Here is a 14,653-nt window from a genome sequence, read left to right as displayed (position 1 = left end):
ACCTCCCCAGTTCTCCACCCACCTTCCCCTGCAAGCTCTGCCTTAGCCACACAATGGCCAGTCCTCCCCTCCTGGGATCTTTCTTTTACTCAATTTAAATTGAAAGTAGGGAAAAACTACACTTGAGAATGAATCATCCATTTTATTTTATTTTATTTTGTCATGTGCTCACAGCATCTCTTTCTCTCTCTCTCTCTCTCCCCTCTCCCTGGCAGGTCAGAGATAAATTAAAAATAAAACCTACAAGGAAAATAATTTATAAAAGCACTTCCCAGGCTCATGCCTTCCATTCCTACTGCTCAGTTAGCCCCCCCCCCGCCCCCCAGTATGGAGGAGAATCAGTACTTCTCCCCCCACAACTCACTCCTGCTAGTCTGGGGGTGACTGTACTCCAGAGCCAGGCAAGGGTGGGGGCAGCAGTGGCAAACAGTTAAAAATAAAGACACTGTGGTCCTGGAACCATCTGGCCACCTTGGCGCTCCCCTCTCTGCCTCCCCCAGGAAGTCCTGCCCAGGGCCTTTGCTGAACTGGGGGTGTGGAGAAGCAGCCTGTGGCCGAGAGCCTGGGGGTAGGTGCTCTCAGCCCCCATTACATGCACTTCTCATTCTTCTAGAAAGAAACAAAAAACAAACAAAAAAGCAGACAGAGACCTCGGGACAGAGGAGAAAAATCCCAAGTGTTCACACAGTTACACGGAGTCTTTATGGCAAAGAGAACATTTAGCAGCTTTGAATATTGGGGTATCTCCTTTTTACTCAACACAAGCATTCTAGACCCTATAAGTGAAACAGGGCTCAAGCCCTAAAAAAATCAAAGCGCAAGAAATTCTAAAAGGACTAGTTTGTTTTTGTTGCTGGGTGTTGTGGTTTTTTTTGTCTTCCAGTGACATGCCCGGTTGTTGGCAGGGGAGGCCTGAGGGATGGGTCACTCCCCAGTGTTGTGCTAAATACTGCCTGGCTTCTCCACATCATCCCCCTGCCTCAGAGCAGCCCCTAGGAGGCTACAGGCTCAGCTCTAGGGGGGCAATACCAGCACCCCAGCAGCAGAAGAGCTCCAGGCAGCGGGGAGGGGTGAGGGGCACTCGGGCGGGAAGAGAACAGCATTGGCATGCAGGCTCTGATGGAAACGTGGGTGCCTCAGCTCAGGGGGGTACTGGGCACAGAGGGAGATGGAGTGGCAGGGCAGTGAGGGACATGCTTGGTGTTGGGGCTGCTGCCACACGGCACGGGGGCCTCGGGGCCTCGTGACCTGTTCCCTCTAACTCTTTGGCCCTAGCCCTCCCCAGCCAGTGTTGGGTCCCAGCGGCTCCCCTCCAAATGAGAACATTACAGGACATATCCAAGAGCTCCCCTTCGAACCACTACAGGGCAGAAACTGAAAGCTCCTCCCAGATCCCACCTTGTGTTCCACCCTCCCCTGGGATGAAGTGGGGTTTACTCGAGCAGAGGGCCTAGTCCCACCACAACCCTTCTGTCTGGTATCCTGGCCAGACCCAACCTTAACCTGCCCTTTGATTTTCTTCCCGCTTTGATTTTTTTGGGGTTTTTTTTTTTAATCCCCCTTTGTTCCTTCCTTGTTTCCTTCCAGGAATGAGACTTTCTATGATTTTCCTCTCACAAGCCCCCCCCTTCCCCTTGGTCGGCCTCCAGCAATGCCAGCACCACCCCTTCCCGCAAAGGAAACAGTAGGGGTGAGGACCCTGTCCACCCAAGTGGTCTGGCCACTTCCGCCCTGCCCCACCCCCACTGGGGGAAGCTGAGCCAGACAGCGCCTGCGCCCTCCTCTTCCTGTCCACTGACCCGCAGTTTATCCCATCTGAGAAGATCTATTGGATAAGAAGGCATTCGAGTCCCCTCTGTAGGTCCAGGTCCAGGCCCAGCCCTTCTCCAGTTTCCATCCCGGTGAGCGTCAACCCCCCTTTCCTCCCCAGGCTCACTTTCTTCGGTCCTTTGGCTTCCTCTCCTGCCTCCGGGCCTGCTGGTCGGCCAAGGTGCGGGGAATGAGGAGGACACTGCCGTCCCCGGCATACTGGAGTGCATACTGACTGGGCGAGTAGGGCCGCCCATTCTCATCCCGCAGCCGCCCAAACACCTCCTGGTACAGGCTCTGGACCTTCTGCTTCATCTGCCGCAGGGACCGGAGGAACTCCACCTTCTCCCGCAGCAGCCGGGCTTTATCACGCTGCAGGTCCTCCACATCCCGCTCCAGGTTCAGGATGGTGTCCAGCTTGCGCTTGCGGCAGTTCTGTGCAGCCATCTTGTTCTTGCCCCGGCGCCGGATGTCACGGATGAGACTGAGCTGGGCCTCGCTCAGCTGGTATTTGGACAGCAGCTCATTGAACTCCTCCACTGGCAGGTTGATGATTTTGTCATTGGTGAAGGGGATCTTCATGGCTCGGGCTCGATGCTCGTCCCGGCTCATCTGCTTGTCTAGGAAGTCAGCCTGCTTCTCCTTGCTGCCTTTCTTGAGGCCGCTGGGTGGTGGCAGGTCAGCAGAGTCGAGGGCACTGGGCGCCATGTTGTACGTGTGGTTGTGGCCCACGTGCTCCAAATAGGGCAGGCAGGAGAGCTGAGACGGATCCTGGTAGCTCATGCGGCAGAACTTGGAATACTCAGGCTGGTAACCCACAGCGCCCTCAGCCTCTTCTAGATCCAGGGTCTCAGAGTCAGAGCTGTAGCCAACAGCACCTTCCTCAGAAAAGGAGGAAGAAGCTGAGGAAGAAGCAGAGGAAGAGGAGGAGGAGGAAGACGAGGAGGAGGAAGAGGACGAGGAGGAAGAGGAAGAAGAGCTGCCTTCAGAGCTGCTCAGGGAGGAAGGGCTATGGCTAGAGTCCAAGGAGAGGCCTGAGTCAGAGTCAAACTCTTCTTCGAGCTGGGAGGCCTGCACAGGGTTAAAGCCCTCTTCGATGGCCAGGTCCATCAGGCTTATCTCGTCCAGCATGGCTTCATCTAACAGGCCCCCCAGAGGGTCAGGCAACTCGGGGCCTGCTGTGTCATTGGCTGTGCCGTTGAGCTGGGGTGGAAAGAAGAGCCCCGCCAGGTTGGTGGAGCCAAAGCTGGAGTTGAGGCTGGTGGAATTGCTGGGGAGCAGCGGGAGCAGCGTGGAGCCGCTGGCCACGGGCAGGCTCTCCGCCTCGGGACTGAAGAGTGAGAAGTCCTGGCTGCAGCCCCCCAGGGACGCCTGATGCAGGCTGACATTCTGATTGATGGGAGTGTTGGGGGCAAGGCTATAGTTGGTGCTCAAGGGGTCTCCAGAAGGGGCATTGTACAGGATCTCATTTGTTGAAGTGTTCACTTCCATGGCCTGGGAGGGGAGAAGAGCGTCACAGTTCACTCTGAGCAGACTCCCTCCCTCGGCGTGGCTGGGGGCTCACACCAGCAGGCACCTGACACAGGCACAGCTGTGTGGGCGGACAGGCAAGAGGCTGGAATCCAGAGCCCAGGGTTAACTCCTGGCCCTTCTTGGTCCATTAGCCCAACTACCACCTGGTAGAGATGAGTACTCCCTGTGGACCCCACCTCAATGCACGGCTGACTAGCTCCCGATCCTCCCTTCCTTGGAGGAAGAAGGAAACACCCAGCCCTGGAGTGAGAAAACCTAGCTGCACCACTTGCTGTGTGACCACAGACACATCACTTAACCTCTCTGAGTTTCAGTTTCCTCCCCTCTAAAATAAAGGGCTGACTAGGTAACTGTGAGGGTCAGGAAAGCTGGCACCGGCTATAAAAGCACCACATGAATGTCCAGTTTGGTTTTTTTTAATGCTAATAAAACCTGGAAGCCTTCAGTCAAGTGATTATCTACCTAAAAGGAAGGATGAAGGCATCCCTATGGGCCAGTCCTGCTTTCAAAGCCTCAACCCTGGGGTTTTAACCCAAACCCCGCTCCTGACTGCACCCCCTACCCTAAGGAGACACCCAAACAATGACCTCTCAGTGTCCCCAATTTCCTATGGATTAGACAGAGAAGTGTTACTTTCTCTTCCCAGAGGTGAAACAGCAACTGAATGTGAACACCCCAACCCACCCCGCACCCCGCACCCCTCATCTGAGAACCCTGTGCCCTGTTCTTGTAATCCTACCTGCATTTCCATAATGGACATGAGATCTTGCCACTGCTGCTCCAAATCAAATGGCGACTCTGTCCCCGTCAGGAGAGGAGACAAGAGGTTGTTTTGAAGACCGGGGGGCTCACTCTCACTAGGCACTGCTTCTGTTATGCTGGAAATATCTGCTGGAAACTAGGGCAAAACACAGAGGCTTCAGCGAGGAGAAGGCAAGACCACCGAATGCACTCCTCCCAGAGACTACCACCTCCGGTTCTGTCTCTTCCTTCCTCTGAATTTAACCCCGCAGCCAGGACCAGGCTGGCAGCAGGAGCTGTCCCCTCGGGCAGCCGCAAACGGACACACGGCGTGCAGGCTGCCCTGCTGGCTCGGTGGGCTCTCCCTGGAGCCCTGCTCACCTCAGCATTCTCCCCAAAGGGGCAGGTGGCCTCCAGCAGCCTAAGGCACTCTTCCAGGGACAGGGCCGTCTGGTCCTCCCCACCAGGCACCTGTGGCAACAGCAACTGTAAGTCTGACTGCCCCGGGCCCTGGCCGCCTGCGGGCCAAAGCCTTATCCCCAGCCTTTCCAGGGCGGGGAGCTGAAGGAGGGCTGCAGTGGCTACAAGCCTCCACTCTCCCTCTGTTCCCGGGCTGATGGCTGGCCCTGAGTCTCCGACTCCAGGAAAGAACAGAGGGAGAGGGGAAGAGTCCTGATACAAACAGGAAGCTGCTGGGTGCTTTGCCTCCTCTGTGCTGTTGGTGACCAAGGCCTGGTTCCTCTGCTTCTCTGCTGCTCATCCACTCCCCCTTCCTCAGCACAAGTGACTTGGAGACCCCAACCCAAAAGATACATTCGGGTTCATTCCACAGACAGAACCTGCCATCTTTAAGAAGTCTCTAGAAGTGGGCAGAGATGGGCGTACCTGTGCAGGGAAGCTCTCCCCAGTTTCTCCATCCACTAGCAGGTTTCGCGCCAGAGCTTCTGCACCCTCGCCTGACCAGGTGTCCTCCTGCTCCGCTCCATCTCGCAGGTCCTTATCCACATCCTGCTCCTTCTGGCGATGACTATAGTCAAAAATCTCACGCCCAGCCCCCAGGTCAATATCCTGTCGCCAAAGGATGTCAATCAGATCTATGTCCTGAAAGACAAATCACGGTGACTTTAGCTCTCGGATCCAGGGGTCTTTCCTAGCATCACTCCGATTAGTCCTGGGAGTTGGGGGGCAGCTTTCCCAGCCCCGTCCCCTTCGTACCAACAAGGCTTCATTCATCCATTTCCAGATACCAGCCTCCAAAAACAAAACAAAAAAAACAACCAAAAAACCCCAAGAGCTAGCAAAAATTACCAGCATGACCAACCCCACACAAGCCTGTGGGCTTAGGACCAGAGGTACAGCCAGGCCAAAAGGCAGGGCCACCCTCACCGCTCCACAAGAAAGAAGGGGTAAGCAGGAGATACTTCTCATTCTGGAAATGGGAATCCCTTCACACTTGGGCTTGTAGGATGCTGGCCAGGCCACGCAAGGGCGAACTGTCATGCAGAATTGCTCTGAGGTGGCCAGGCTTGCATCAGACTATGGTGCCATTTCATTTGCATAAAGAGGTGGGGTGGGCCAGAGAGGAAAATCCCTGCATTTGCAACCACCTGCTGCAACCAATGACAACGATGGGCTGCCTCCAGCCCTTCCTACAGCCATTCCCCCTTCCCTGGCTGAGGCAGGAGTAAGGCTGGACACCCACAACTCTTAAAGCCCAGGCTCACCTCAAGATCCATCCCTTCCAGAACTCCCACTCTCAGCTGATCCCAGCAAGCTGCCTCTGTCCCAGGAGAGCCTCGGGCAGTCAGATGATCCTCACTGGGCACCCCACCCCTGCCAAGGCCGGCCCCTGGTGTCCCTTCACACCAGCACTCTCACTCCCTACCTCACCACACCCCAGGACTCACGGATGCTCCGTCAGTCAACCCACTCAAGGACATGGGCCCCATCACCGCTCAGCCACAACTGCCACCACAGGCACCAAAATGCCTCCTTCCCACTGTAACCTGGTGGCTCCTGATCAGTTCCTGCACCAGCTGCCATCCCCAGTGCCACCCCAATAAATAAGAACCATTTGGGCTTCCTACACATGCCATCTCCTGTGGCAAAAGAAACCCTGAACTCTTGCCTTCCACTCAGAGGTTAAAAAAGCACTTTCCAGAAAGCAATATCCTTACACAAGACCCACCTCCCCAGCCCTACCCAGGTATCCCTTTCCCACCGGAACCCTCCCAGATCGTAAGACCTCCCAGGTGTACCTCTCCCTTTACTCTCCCCACATACACCAACCTGAACAGAAGCCCTGGACCCAGGAGCAGAGGGGGGCTGGGCCACCCGGTGACCAGCCAGCAAAGAGTTAAGGGGCCGGCTCCCTTTGGCATGGCCCCCACCACTGTGAGAGCTGCGGTCCAGGCGGGTCATGGTCTGCGAGATGAGCCCCAGGGCAGCTGGTGCCGGGAAGCCGGACAGGGGGCTGCAAGGAGCTCTTGGCTTGCAGGGAGCACACCAGGCTGGAAGGGTGGCCCCTTGCTAGCTCCAAGGGGCCCGAGGAGGGTGCCCCGCCCGTGCTGCTGCCTGGGCGGCCCAGCCCAGCCCCCTTTCTCCATCCTCAAGCAGCCCCCTCCCACCTCACAACCCCAGTTCCACTCAGGCACCCGGCAGCCCCCACCCTGAGCTCACCGCAGAGGCTGCAGTGAGATGGGACTCCCACCCCATGCTCCGTGCTCAAGCTGCAGAGGAGAGCAAGCTCCCTCCAGGGCCTAGCCGCCCGCTCCTCCCTCTCTCCCCCTCCCCACGCCCCCCAAACTTGTTACCTAGGCTGCAGCAAGGAGCCAATCCCCTCCCCCTCCCACCCCGCAGGTCACTGCTGAGGCTGCGGAGAGCCAATCCCCTCCCCCAGGTCAGCAGCTGGGCTGCGGAAAGAGCCAATCCCCTCCCACTGTCGTTACCTAGGCTGCGACGAGAGCCAATCTCCTCCCCCAAGTCTCCGCTGGAGATGCGGAAGGAGCCAATCCCCTCCCACCGCCTGTTACCTAGCTGCAGCCGGGAGCCAATCTCTGCACCAGGGCAGCTGGAGAAGCTGCCGCAAGGAACCAGCCCATCCCTGGGCCGCCTCCGTCTCCTCAAGGAGACGCACCCAGGGGCGGGCAGCCCCACCCAGCCCAGTCAGCCAGCCGGGGTGGCGCAGTGAGAGAGCCCTGGGGGGGAAGGGGTGCCACTCTCCCTCCTGTCGCATCCTGCTTCCCCAGCCCACTCAGGACTGGGCAGAAACCACTCCCGCAGCTTCTCGGGGAATCTAGTTCTTCCCTAGAAGTGGAAGGAGTTTTCCTGTTCCTCAGAAGGGCTGTGGCCAGTCGTCCTGAAGCCCAAGGACCACAAGCTAGGCTGGGCTAGGACCCGGTGCACCCAGGCCTGCTGGGAGCAGGGGGGGGGGGGGTCTGTCCCCCTACCAAAGGCCAGAGGAGAGGAGGAAGGAAAGCCGTCTCCACGCGTGCTGAGATGTCACAGCGCTGACCAGGCCTCGCCCCAGGCAAGACAAGGGAGACACGAGCCTGAGGCTCACATTGAAGGAGCCGGGTGCTCCGCACCATCCTGGCCACACACATCCTGGAGCATGTGTGCCATGCTCCCCCTCTGCCACAGCTCTGTTCAAGAGCTTCTCTGCCAGAGCCCGGGCCCACATCTCCAAAGCAAGAAAAATGCCACCAACAGAATCAGGATCACAGTTCCAGCTTCCATCCTCACTGCTGCACCCCTTGAGCCTAAGGTCAGGTCAGGGACAGTATGTTCTCCTTGGTCACAGACTGCTCCTCGCTGGGAAAGAGTTGTACACAAGCCATCCCCTGCTCTGGGCGGAGTGCCAACCTCGAGGGGAATCCTATCCCTGACAAGGGCCTGGGCCACGGCTGTCCATGGAACCGGCCTGGCAGCAGGGGTGGGGGGAGGCTGCCACCCCGGGGGAGAATACCAGCTCCAGCAGTGCCTGTCACATGCTCAGGACCTGGGTATTTTTATCCTGGAGTTGCTGAGGAAATGTTGTTCTGGACACGTAATAATCCTCCCTTCCCCCACACCCAGCCTAGGGCCCTAATGCTGACCCACCCCCAACCCCCAAAGGGAGCAGAGAAGGCCTGGGGTCAGGGACAGCACAACCTTCCTGAAGCCAAGGAATGGAAGTAAGCAGGGCCAAAGTCTCATCCCATTCTGCCCCAAACCATCCACTTACAGCCAGACAGCCCAGCCCAGCCCACCCCATTCCAGCCCAGGAGAGCTCCCAAGGGGAACAGGAAGCTTCCCCTGCAGAGTTCCCAGGAGCAAGCCCAGTTACATGCCCACCCCTTGGGGAGCGCCATCAGGGCAGAAGGATGGAAGAGGCGGCTGGGAAGCATACTTCTTCAGACCACTGTGCCAACTCTGAAGCCCATTTGACAGAAAAGAACAGAGGAAGCAGAAAAAAGGTACAGTTCCCAGTGGCACTGGAAGAATCTGAGAAATGAGGCACTGCAAGGTAAGGAATGCTCACAGCTCCCATGCTCAAATAATTCTAGTCTCTCTCAAAGCAGATCAAGTATGAGCCAGCTGAGCATAGAGCAACGCTGGCACTACTAATGTCTGGGGCCAGATCAATCTGACCTTTGGGGGCTATCCTACGCTTTTTAGTAAGTTTAGCAGCATCCCTGGCTTCTTCCCATAGATGCCAATTGTACCTCTTCCAGCTGTGACACCCAAAACTGTCTCTGACAATATGACATTGCCATATTATCCCCTCGACGGGCAAAATCGCCCCAAGTTGAAGACTACTGGCCCAGGGGAAGCCACAAGCTTTGACAGCCACTGACATCCAAAGGGGGTCAGGAACAGTCTCGCATGCAGGACAGGAGACAAAACCTGGTCTGACTGGTGGGCAGAAAAAGAGCCAAGATCTGTAGCACCTGTAAAACTTTTACATATCCACCCCCATCCCCAGGCCTCAGCTCTTGAAAACCCAGTGCAGTGCAAGCCAGCCTTCCCTTCCTTTAATGGCCAGGAGAATGTAGCAGGCGTTTTCTCAAGCTCCCAAGGCTAAGTGGCAAGCCTGGGCCAAACACAGAGCTCAAGGTGGTTTTATCATGTTGGTGAGGTGGGAGCAGCAGGAGCCATTCACATCGTTAAAGACAAGTCCCTCACTTTCTGCCCAGAACAGTGTGTCAGCCACGTGTCAGGAGCTAAAGATCTCTGACAGCTCAAAGCCAGCCGACTTAGGCAGCAGAATGCAGTTTCTCTTCTAGCTCCCAGCCCTCTCCTCCCTACTCCCTGCAGGCCTTAGCAAGGAATGGGAGCCTTGGCCCTCTCCTGGCCAATAATCACTCTGTAAATCTACCCCTTGGCTCAGGCCCAGGAGAGCCGACTTATCAAGGACCTTACAACAACAGGCCTGACCACAAAGGAGAAGAACTTCAGGATATGCATGTGTGTTTTGATGTGGGGGAGGTACAAGGCAAGAGTCCACCAAGTATTTGTGTCTTAGCAACAGATACACACCGCATCAAAGCCCATCACAACACGATGCCCTCCCCCACCCCGTGCCTCCAACAATCCTGTTGAAATCCAAGCAGTAAACACGCTGGCATGTTCTAGGAACCTCCCACTGTCCTGACGGTACATTTAGAGGTGGGCCAATGGTTCACCACAAGGAAATGCTCCCAGCCCCCAGTCCTGGTCCGACAATTTAGCTCATTCCTGTCAAAGAACAATGCCTGAGATCCCTTCCCCTCCCAAAACACTGTAGTTCTTCACAGGGTTGGTACTATGACCTTACTCCTTTAGGATCGGCCCACCCCACCGAAACCCCAAACCCCTCTCACCCACCCCGACGTGTGGTCACTAACCTCTTTGGTTAGGTCTCCACTGACTGGAGGGGCTACAGCTCCCAAATCCTCCAAATCTTCACTGAATCCCTGCTCCGTTTCGCTTTCTCGCACCCCGTTGTCTGGGCCTGTCACATCTTGGAGGCCACTGGAACTCTCGAGGGTGAGGCCTGAGCTGGGCTGGCTGCCAGAGACAGACCCCTCTGGATCCCGGTGGACCAGCCAGGCGTTTACCTCAGTGGTCGGCACCTGGAACCTGTCCAGCGCCCTCACCTGACTGAGGAGCCGCCGGGCCGTGAAGTAATTGTCCAGGTCTATGCTCTTGGGGTGGATACCATAGCCATCCAAGGTATTCCTCAGGTTGTGGAACTGGGTCTGAGTATAGGCAGAACTGGGCCCCAGGATGATCTCCCGGAGCGGGGGAAGCTGTGAGGTCAGGTAAGTATCCACGTCCACCCGCACCCCAATCAAACTCAGCAGAATGGTGAACTGGAGGAGTCCTTCCGTTAAGTATTTCTTCAGAGAAAGCATTGCTGAAGGACCAGAATGTTTATGCTTTTTGGTTTTTAAATCTTCAAACACAAATCAAGGCCACTGCTCTGCTGCTCCAGCCAGCAAGTTACCCTCCTCAGTGCCAAACACTGTAGCCCACCCTGGCAAAACACAGGGACTGAGCTCCCGGACGGCCTCAGAGGAAAGCACACCCCGTGAAGCCAAGGCCACACTCCAGACCACATTCACTTTTCCCTTCTCGGCACCTCACCTCTGCATGTACAACTGTTGCTAACCCAGTCCAGGCCCTCGGGGCCCACGTGACTTACTGTCTCCACAGTCCACATACAGTCACTTCCTCACTCACATCAGTTGTCCTCTCTGTAGATTCCACTGCAGGCTGTTCTCAGGAACAGCTGATGGATTTTTTTTTTTTTTTCCTTCTCTCTAAGGTTTATTTTCTTTGGCTGGAGCTACAGGCCTTTTGTCTTGGGTCAGAGTGTCCCGCCTCCTCCACACTTACCAGGGGGGTTTCCAGAGAAACCTGAAATGGGAATCACAAGAGCAACAAGATAAGATTCCAAAACTTTCACACCAAGATTAAGGCAGTAGGCAGGAAACACATTCAAGTGCCACTTTTATATTTTATTGAAAAATAATTCCATTACTCTACTCCTAGGGAAAGAAAAACTAAAAATATGTTACAGGTAGAACAACTAGGAAAGGAAAATATTGCTCAGGAAGGATCCCCGTCTCTGGATACCAAATTTGTAATACCCTAAAAGGTAGCTTGTTTTGGATAAGCAGATAATGCCTGGGGCATCCAAAATATTTTGCACTTGTCTGATTTACCGACCCTCCCCCACCCCATCCCCACACTACCCAGCTTCTATTTTTAGCATGAGAAGTCCATTTCCTATCTTAAAGAAAAGTTGTATCCTCCATCTCCCAAGAGAAAACTGCCTACAATCCCTGTGCCTTCCAGTTATAAAGGGAAGGGAGGGACTATAATGGGAGAAGAGTGTAAAAGGACATGAGAACAACATCCAGGGCACCTAACTCCGCAAAATAATGCCTTTGTTTTCCCAACTTTAAAATCTGATTTCTCTTCCCTAACTCTCACATTAAAAGGGGGAAGGGAGGCTGATAGGGCCGGGGGGGGGGGGGGGGGGGGGGTTTGAGACAGGAGGATTATTCCACCCAGAATTTGCAATAGGCAGGTTTTATTTTCATTCATATGACCTTCTGAGCCACAGCAGGAGGATAAGGCCAAGTTCTCAACGCAGATAGCCAAGTGGGGAGGGAGTAAATCTGCCTTTCAGTTTCTGATCTCTACTTTGAGCTTCCATTAACCTCATAAAACGGAGACATAATTCTCCTCTTCACTGTTGTGACCCACCTACCAACTTCGTCTAAAGGGGAAGAGGGACACACGGACGGACGGACGGACACACAGACACCTTATTTGGTTAAAGTAAACACAACAGCGACCCAGAATCCCTGCTCACACGACCCTCCCGTTCTCACGCAATTTATTACTAAAACCTCCCAAGAGACAATTAAGTTCGAGAAACCGGACAAGGCCCCTTAAAGACGGAGTAAAGCCAGAGGCCTCAGGTCTGAGCCCGGTCCCACCCCGCCCTGGATACCCGAGTCCGGCTGGGACCAAGTCGCCATGCCCGCTGTCGGCGCCTCGGCTTCTAGCCTTCTGGGGCAACAGCGAACAAGTGCTACTCGGCCGGCCTTGACCCACCCTCACAGCCAAACCCCACCCCGCCCTCCGTCCCGATGGCCCCACCCCGCTCCCGGCCTGGGCCTCACACCACGCCTTCTCGCGCCCTCAGCCCTCCCCGGCCCAACCCACCCCGGAGCTGCCTTTCTCCACGGCCCGGCGGCCCCTCCCTGCCAGGCCCAGGGCCCGGGCCGACGCGAACCTAGCTCGCCCGCCCGTTCCCGCCTCCTGCCTCCTGCCTCCTGCCCCTGGGCTCCACCCCGCCGCCCTTCACCCCATAGGCCTCGGCCCCGCGGAGCAGCGCCGCCCCCCGTCGGGGAAAGGAAGGTGCCTGGTACCCGCTGCAGAGCTCGGCGTCCGCCGCTGCCGCCACAGCAGGCCCTCAGCTCGAGTCCCGGCCTTGCCGCCGCCACCGCCGGCCGGCCTAGAGCTCCCCAGCCTCCGCTTCCCTCCCCGCCCCCTCCTCCCACCTCCCTCGGAAGCCCGCCCTTCGCGTCCTTCCTAGGACCAGGTTGCTCCAATCAGCGAGCCGGGACTGAGGCCGTCGCCGGATGTCACTTTGATTGACAGCCAGAGGAGCCCAATGGCTGAGTGTGCCTCCTCCTTCCTTTCCCGATTTCCCAAGACTGACATGGCCCACAGCCCAGTGGGCGCACAGGCCCGCCCCGCGGCGTGGGCTCACCAATAAGTGGGGCGAAGGCCCTGTCGCCCGGCATTCTGGCCCCTCCGCGGTGCGTCGGCCGCCCGAGGTATTACAGGCTGGTGGCGGAGCAAAGTGTGCAGGCTGAGCGCTTCCAGCGCATTCCTCAGCCGGGGGATAAGGGCCTGGGGCCGGGGGCCAGAGATGGTATCGCTGCGGGAGCGCGGAGTCTACTCCCCCGCCCTGAAGTTTCCCACGGTGACTTGCAAAAGTCCAGGGAGACCTGAGGGGCCGAGGCGGGACACAGAGCATGTGTTTCTCGCGGTGGCGACGCTGGGGCCGCCATATTGGGTGCTGGCAGCGGAAACCACGCTCGCCGCTTCCGCTCTGTGCAGGCAGGCACCGCGACGCGTGCCAGCCAGGGTCAATTGCGTCGCAAGCCCCGGGCCAGGGGTCGCGTCGCGGGGATGGCCCAGCGGGCAGGTTGCCACCACGTTGGCGGCGTGGGGGATGTGGCACAACTGGCGATGTTTGTCGTGAAAGGGACGTCCCGTAGAGCTCCCCTTTCCCCTCTTGTCCCACCCCCGCCCCTACCACCATGGACCTTAGTCTTGCCTTTCGGGAACTTTCCTCGGTCTCGGGCCAGTCTCGCCTCGCCAACATCTTTGTGACTTTGGAACGTTGCTTTATACCCAGCCTCACTTGGGGGAGCTTGTTAAACCTGCAAATTCTGAGGCCTCTCTCCAGAGATCGTGATTCACTTACCCTGGGGGTGGCGGTCTGATAACCTTCCAGCTTAGTAACGACTCGGATAATTTGGGTTGAGGTTCACTGTACTTTGTTCCCAGCTGTGGGACAAAGAGGCACCGACTCCCAGGAATCCTCGTTAATCTAGTGGGTGAAATCACTGGTCCTTGTAGAGCTAAGGACAAGGCCAACTGCTAACTCTTCAGATAACAACATGCAGTCCTCACGTGTTTGGAGAGTTGGAAGGCTTAATTTGGATGGTTCACAGTTTTGTTTTTGTTTTTATCAAGATTTTATTTATTCATGAGAGACACAGGAAGAGACATATGCAGAGGGAGAAGCAGCGGCCCCCTTCCTGGCTGTGGGGAGCCTGATGCAGGGCTCCCATCGCAGGACCCAGGACCCCTACCTGACCCCAAGGCAGATGCACAACCACTGAGCCACCCAAGTGCCCAGTTCACAGATTATAAAACACTTTAAAAATTCATACAGAAAGGTACACCAGGGTCCATTCATTGACTCCTTAAACTGCTGAGGTAGTTATGCATTTCAAAGACTGATTCACAGAGCACATGTTTTTTTACTCCTTCGTTTTACAATTTGGCTTCTAGTAAATGCTAGAATAAAAACTCCATGAGGACTAGAATTCCATGCATTAACTGTTGAGTCCTCAAAACTTAGAAGAGTGCCAGGAACAAAATAGACAAATACTGAATGATTGGAGAACTCCAGCAGGCAGGCCTGTGATGAAGAGTTCCTGCTAAAAGAGGTTCCTGGGTGGCTAGGTGGGTTAAGCGTTTGCCTTGGGCTCAGGTCATGATCTCAGGGTCCGGGAATGGAGCCCCACAGTGGGGGCTCCCTGCTCCGCAGAGAGCCTTCTCCCTCTGCCGTTCCCCCTGCTTGTGCTCTCTCACTTGCTCTTCCTTAAATAAATAAAATCTTTAAAAAAAAAAAAAATTCTGCTAAAGGCAGAAATTAGTATGTGGAAGACGTGGTTTTGAAGGATATGACATGTTACCAAGGAAATGGGAGACCATTCAGCCCCTGAATTAGTAAGACCATGAAGGTAAATAATGCTGTTGGATAAGAAAAGAGGAGAGGGACGCCTGGATG

General features: G+C 56.0%; 1 protein-coding gene across 11 annotated transcripts; it reads right to left on the bottom strand.

Moving 5' to 3' along the window:
- Positions 1-122: 122 nt before the first annotated feature.
- NFE2L1 (NFE2 like bZIP transcription factor 1) lies at positions 123-13,139 on the bottom strand. Of its 11 annotated transcripts, none has more exons than XM_025995827.2 (6): positions 12,836-13,134; positions 9,951-10,965; positions 4,969-5,184; positions 4,465-4,554; positions 4,082-4,240; positions 123-3,303 (listed from the first exon to the last, which is right to left on the bottom strand). In XM_025995827.2, exons 2-6 carry the CDS (start codon positions 10,458-10,460, stop codon positions 1,933-1,935), a joined length of 2,346 nt encoding a protein of 781 aa, XP_025851612.1. In that variant the 5' UTR covers positions 10,461-10,965; positions 12,836-13,134; the 3' UTR covers positions 123-1,932. The 11 variants fall into 11 exon arrangements, with proteins under 11 accessions (XP_025851612.1, XP_025851610.1, XP_072603497.1 ...); XM_025995825.2 differs by lacking the exon at positions 12,836-13,134 and adding an exon at positions 12,492-12,642; XM_072747396.1 differs by lacking the exon at positions 12,836-13,134 and adding an exon at positions 12,286-12,403.
- Positions 13,140-14,653: the final 1,514 nt, after the last annotated feature.

Source organism: Vulpes vulpes, chromosome 2, assembly GCF_048418805.1.
Source record: "Vulpes vulpes isolate BD-2025 chromosome 2, VulVul3, whole genome shotgun sequence".
Taxonomy (NCBI): Eukaryota; Metazoa; Chordata; class Mammalia; order Carnivora; family Canidae; genus Vulpes; species Vulpes vulpes.
The sequence above is the reverse complement of the archived record's forward strand: the minus strand, read 5'-3'. Positions and strand labels throughout refer to the sequence as shown.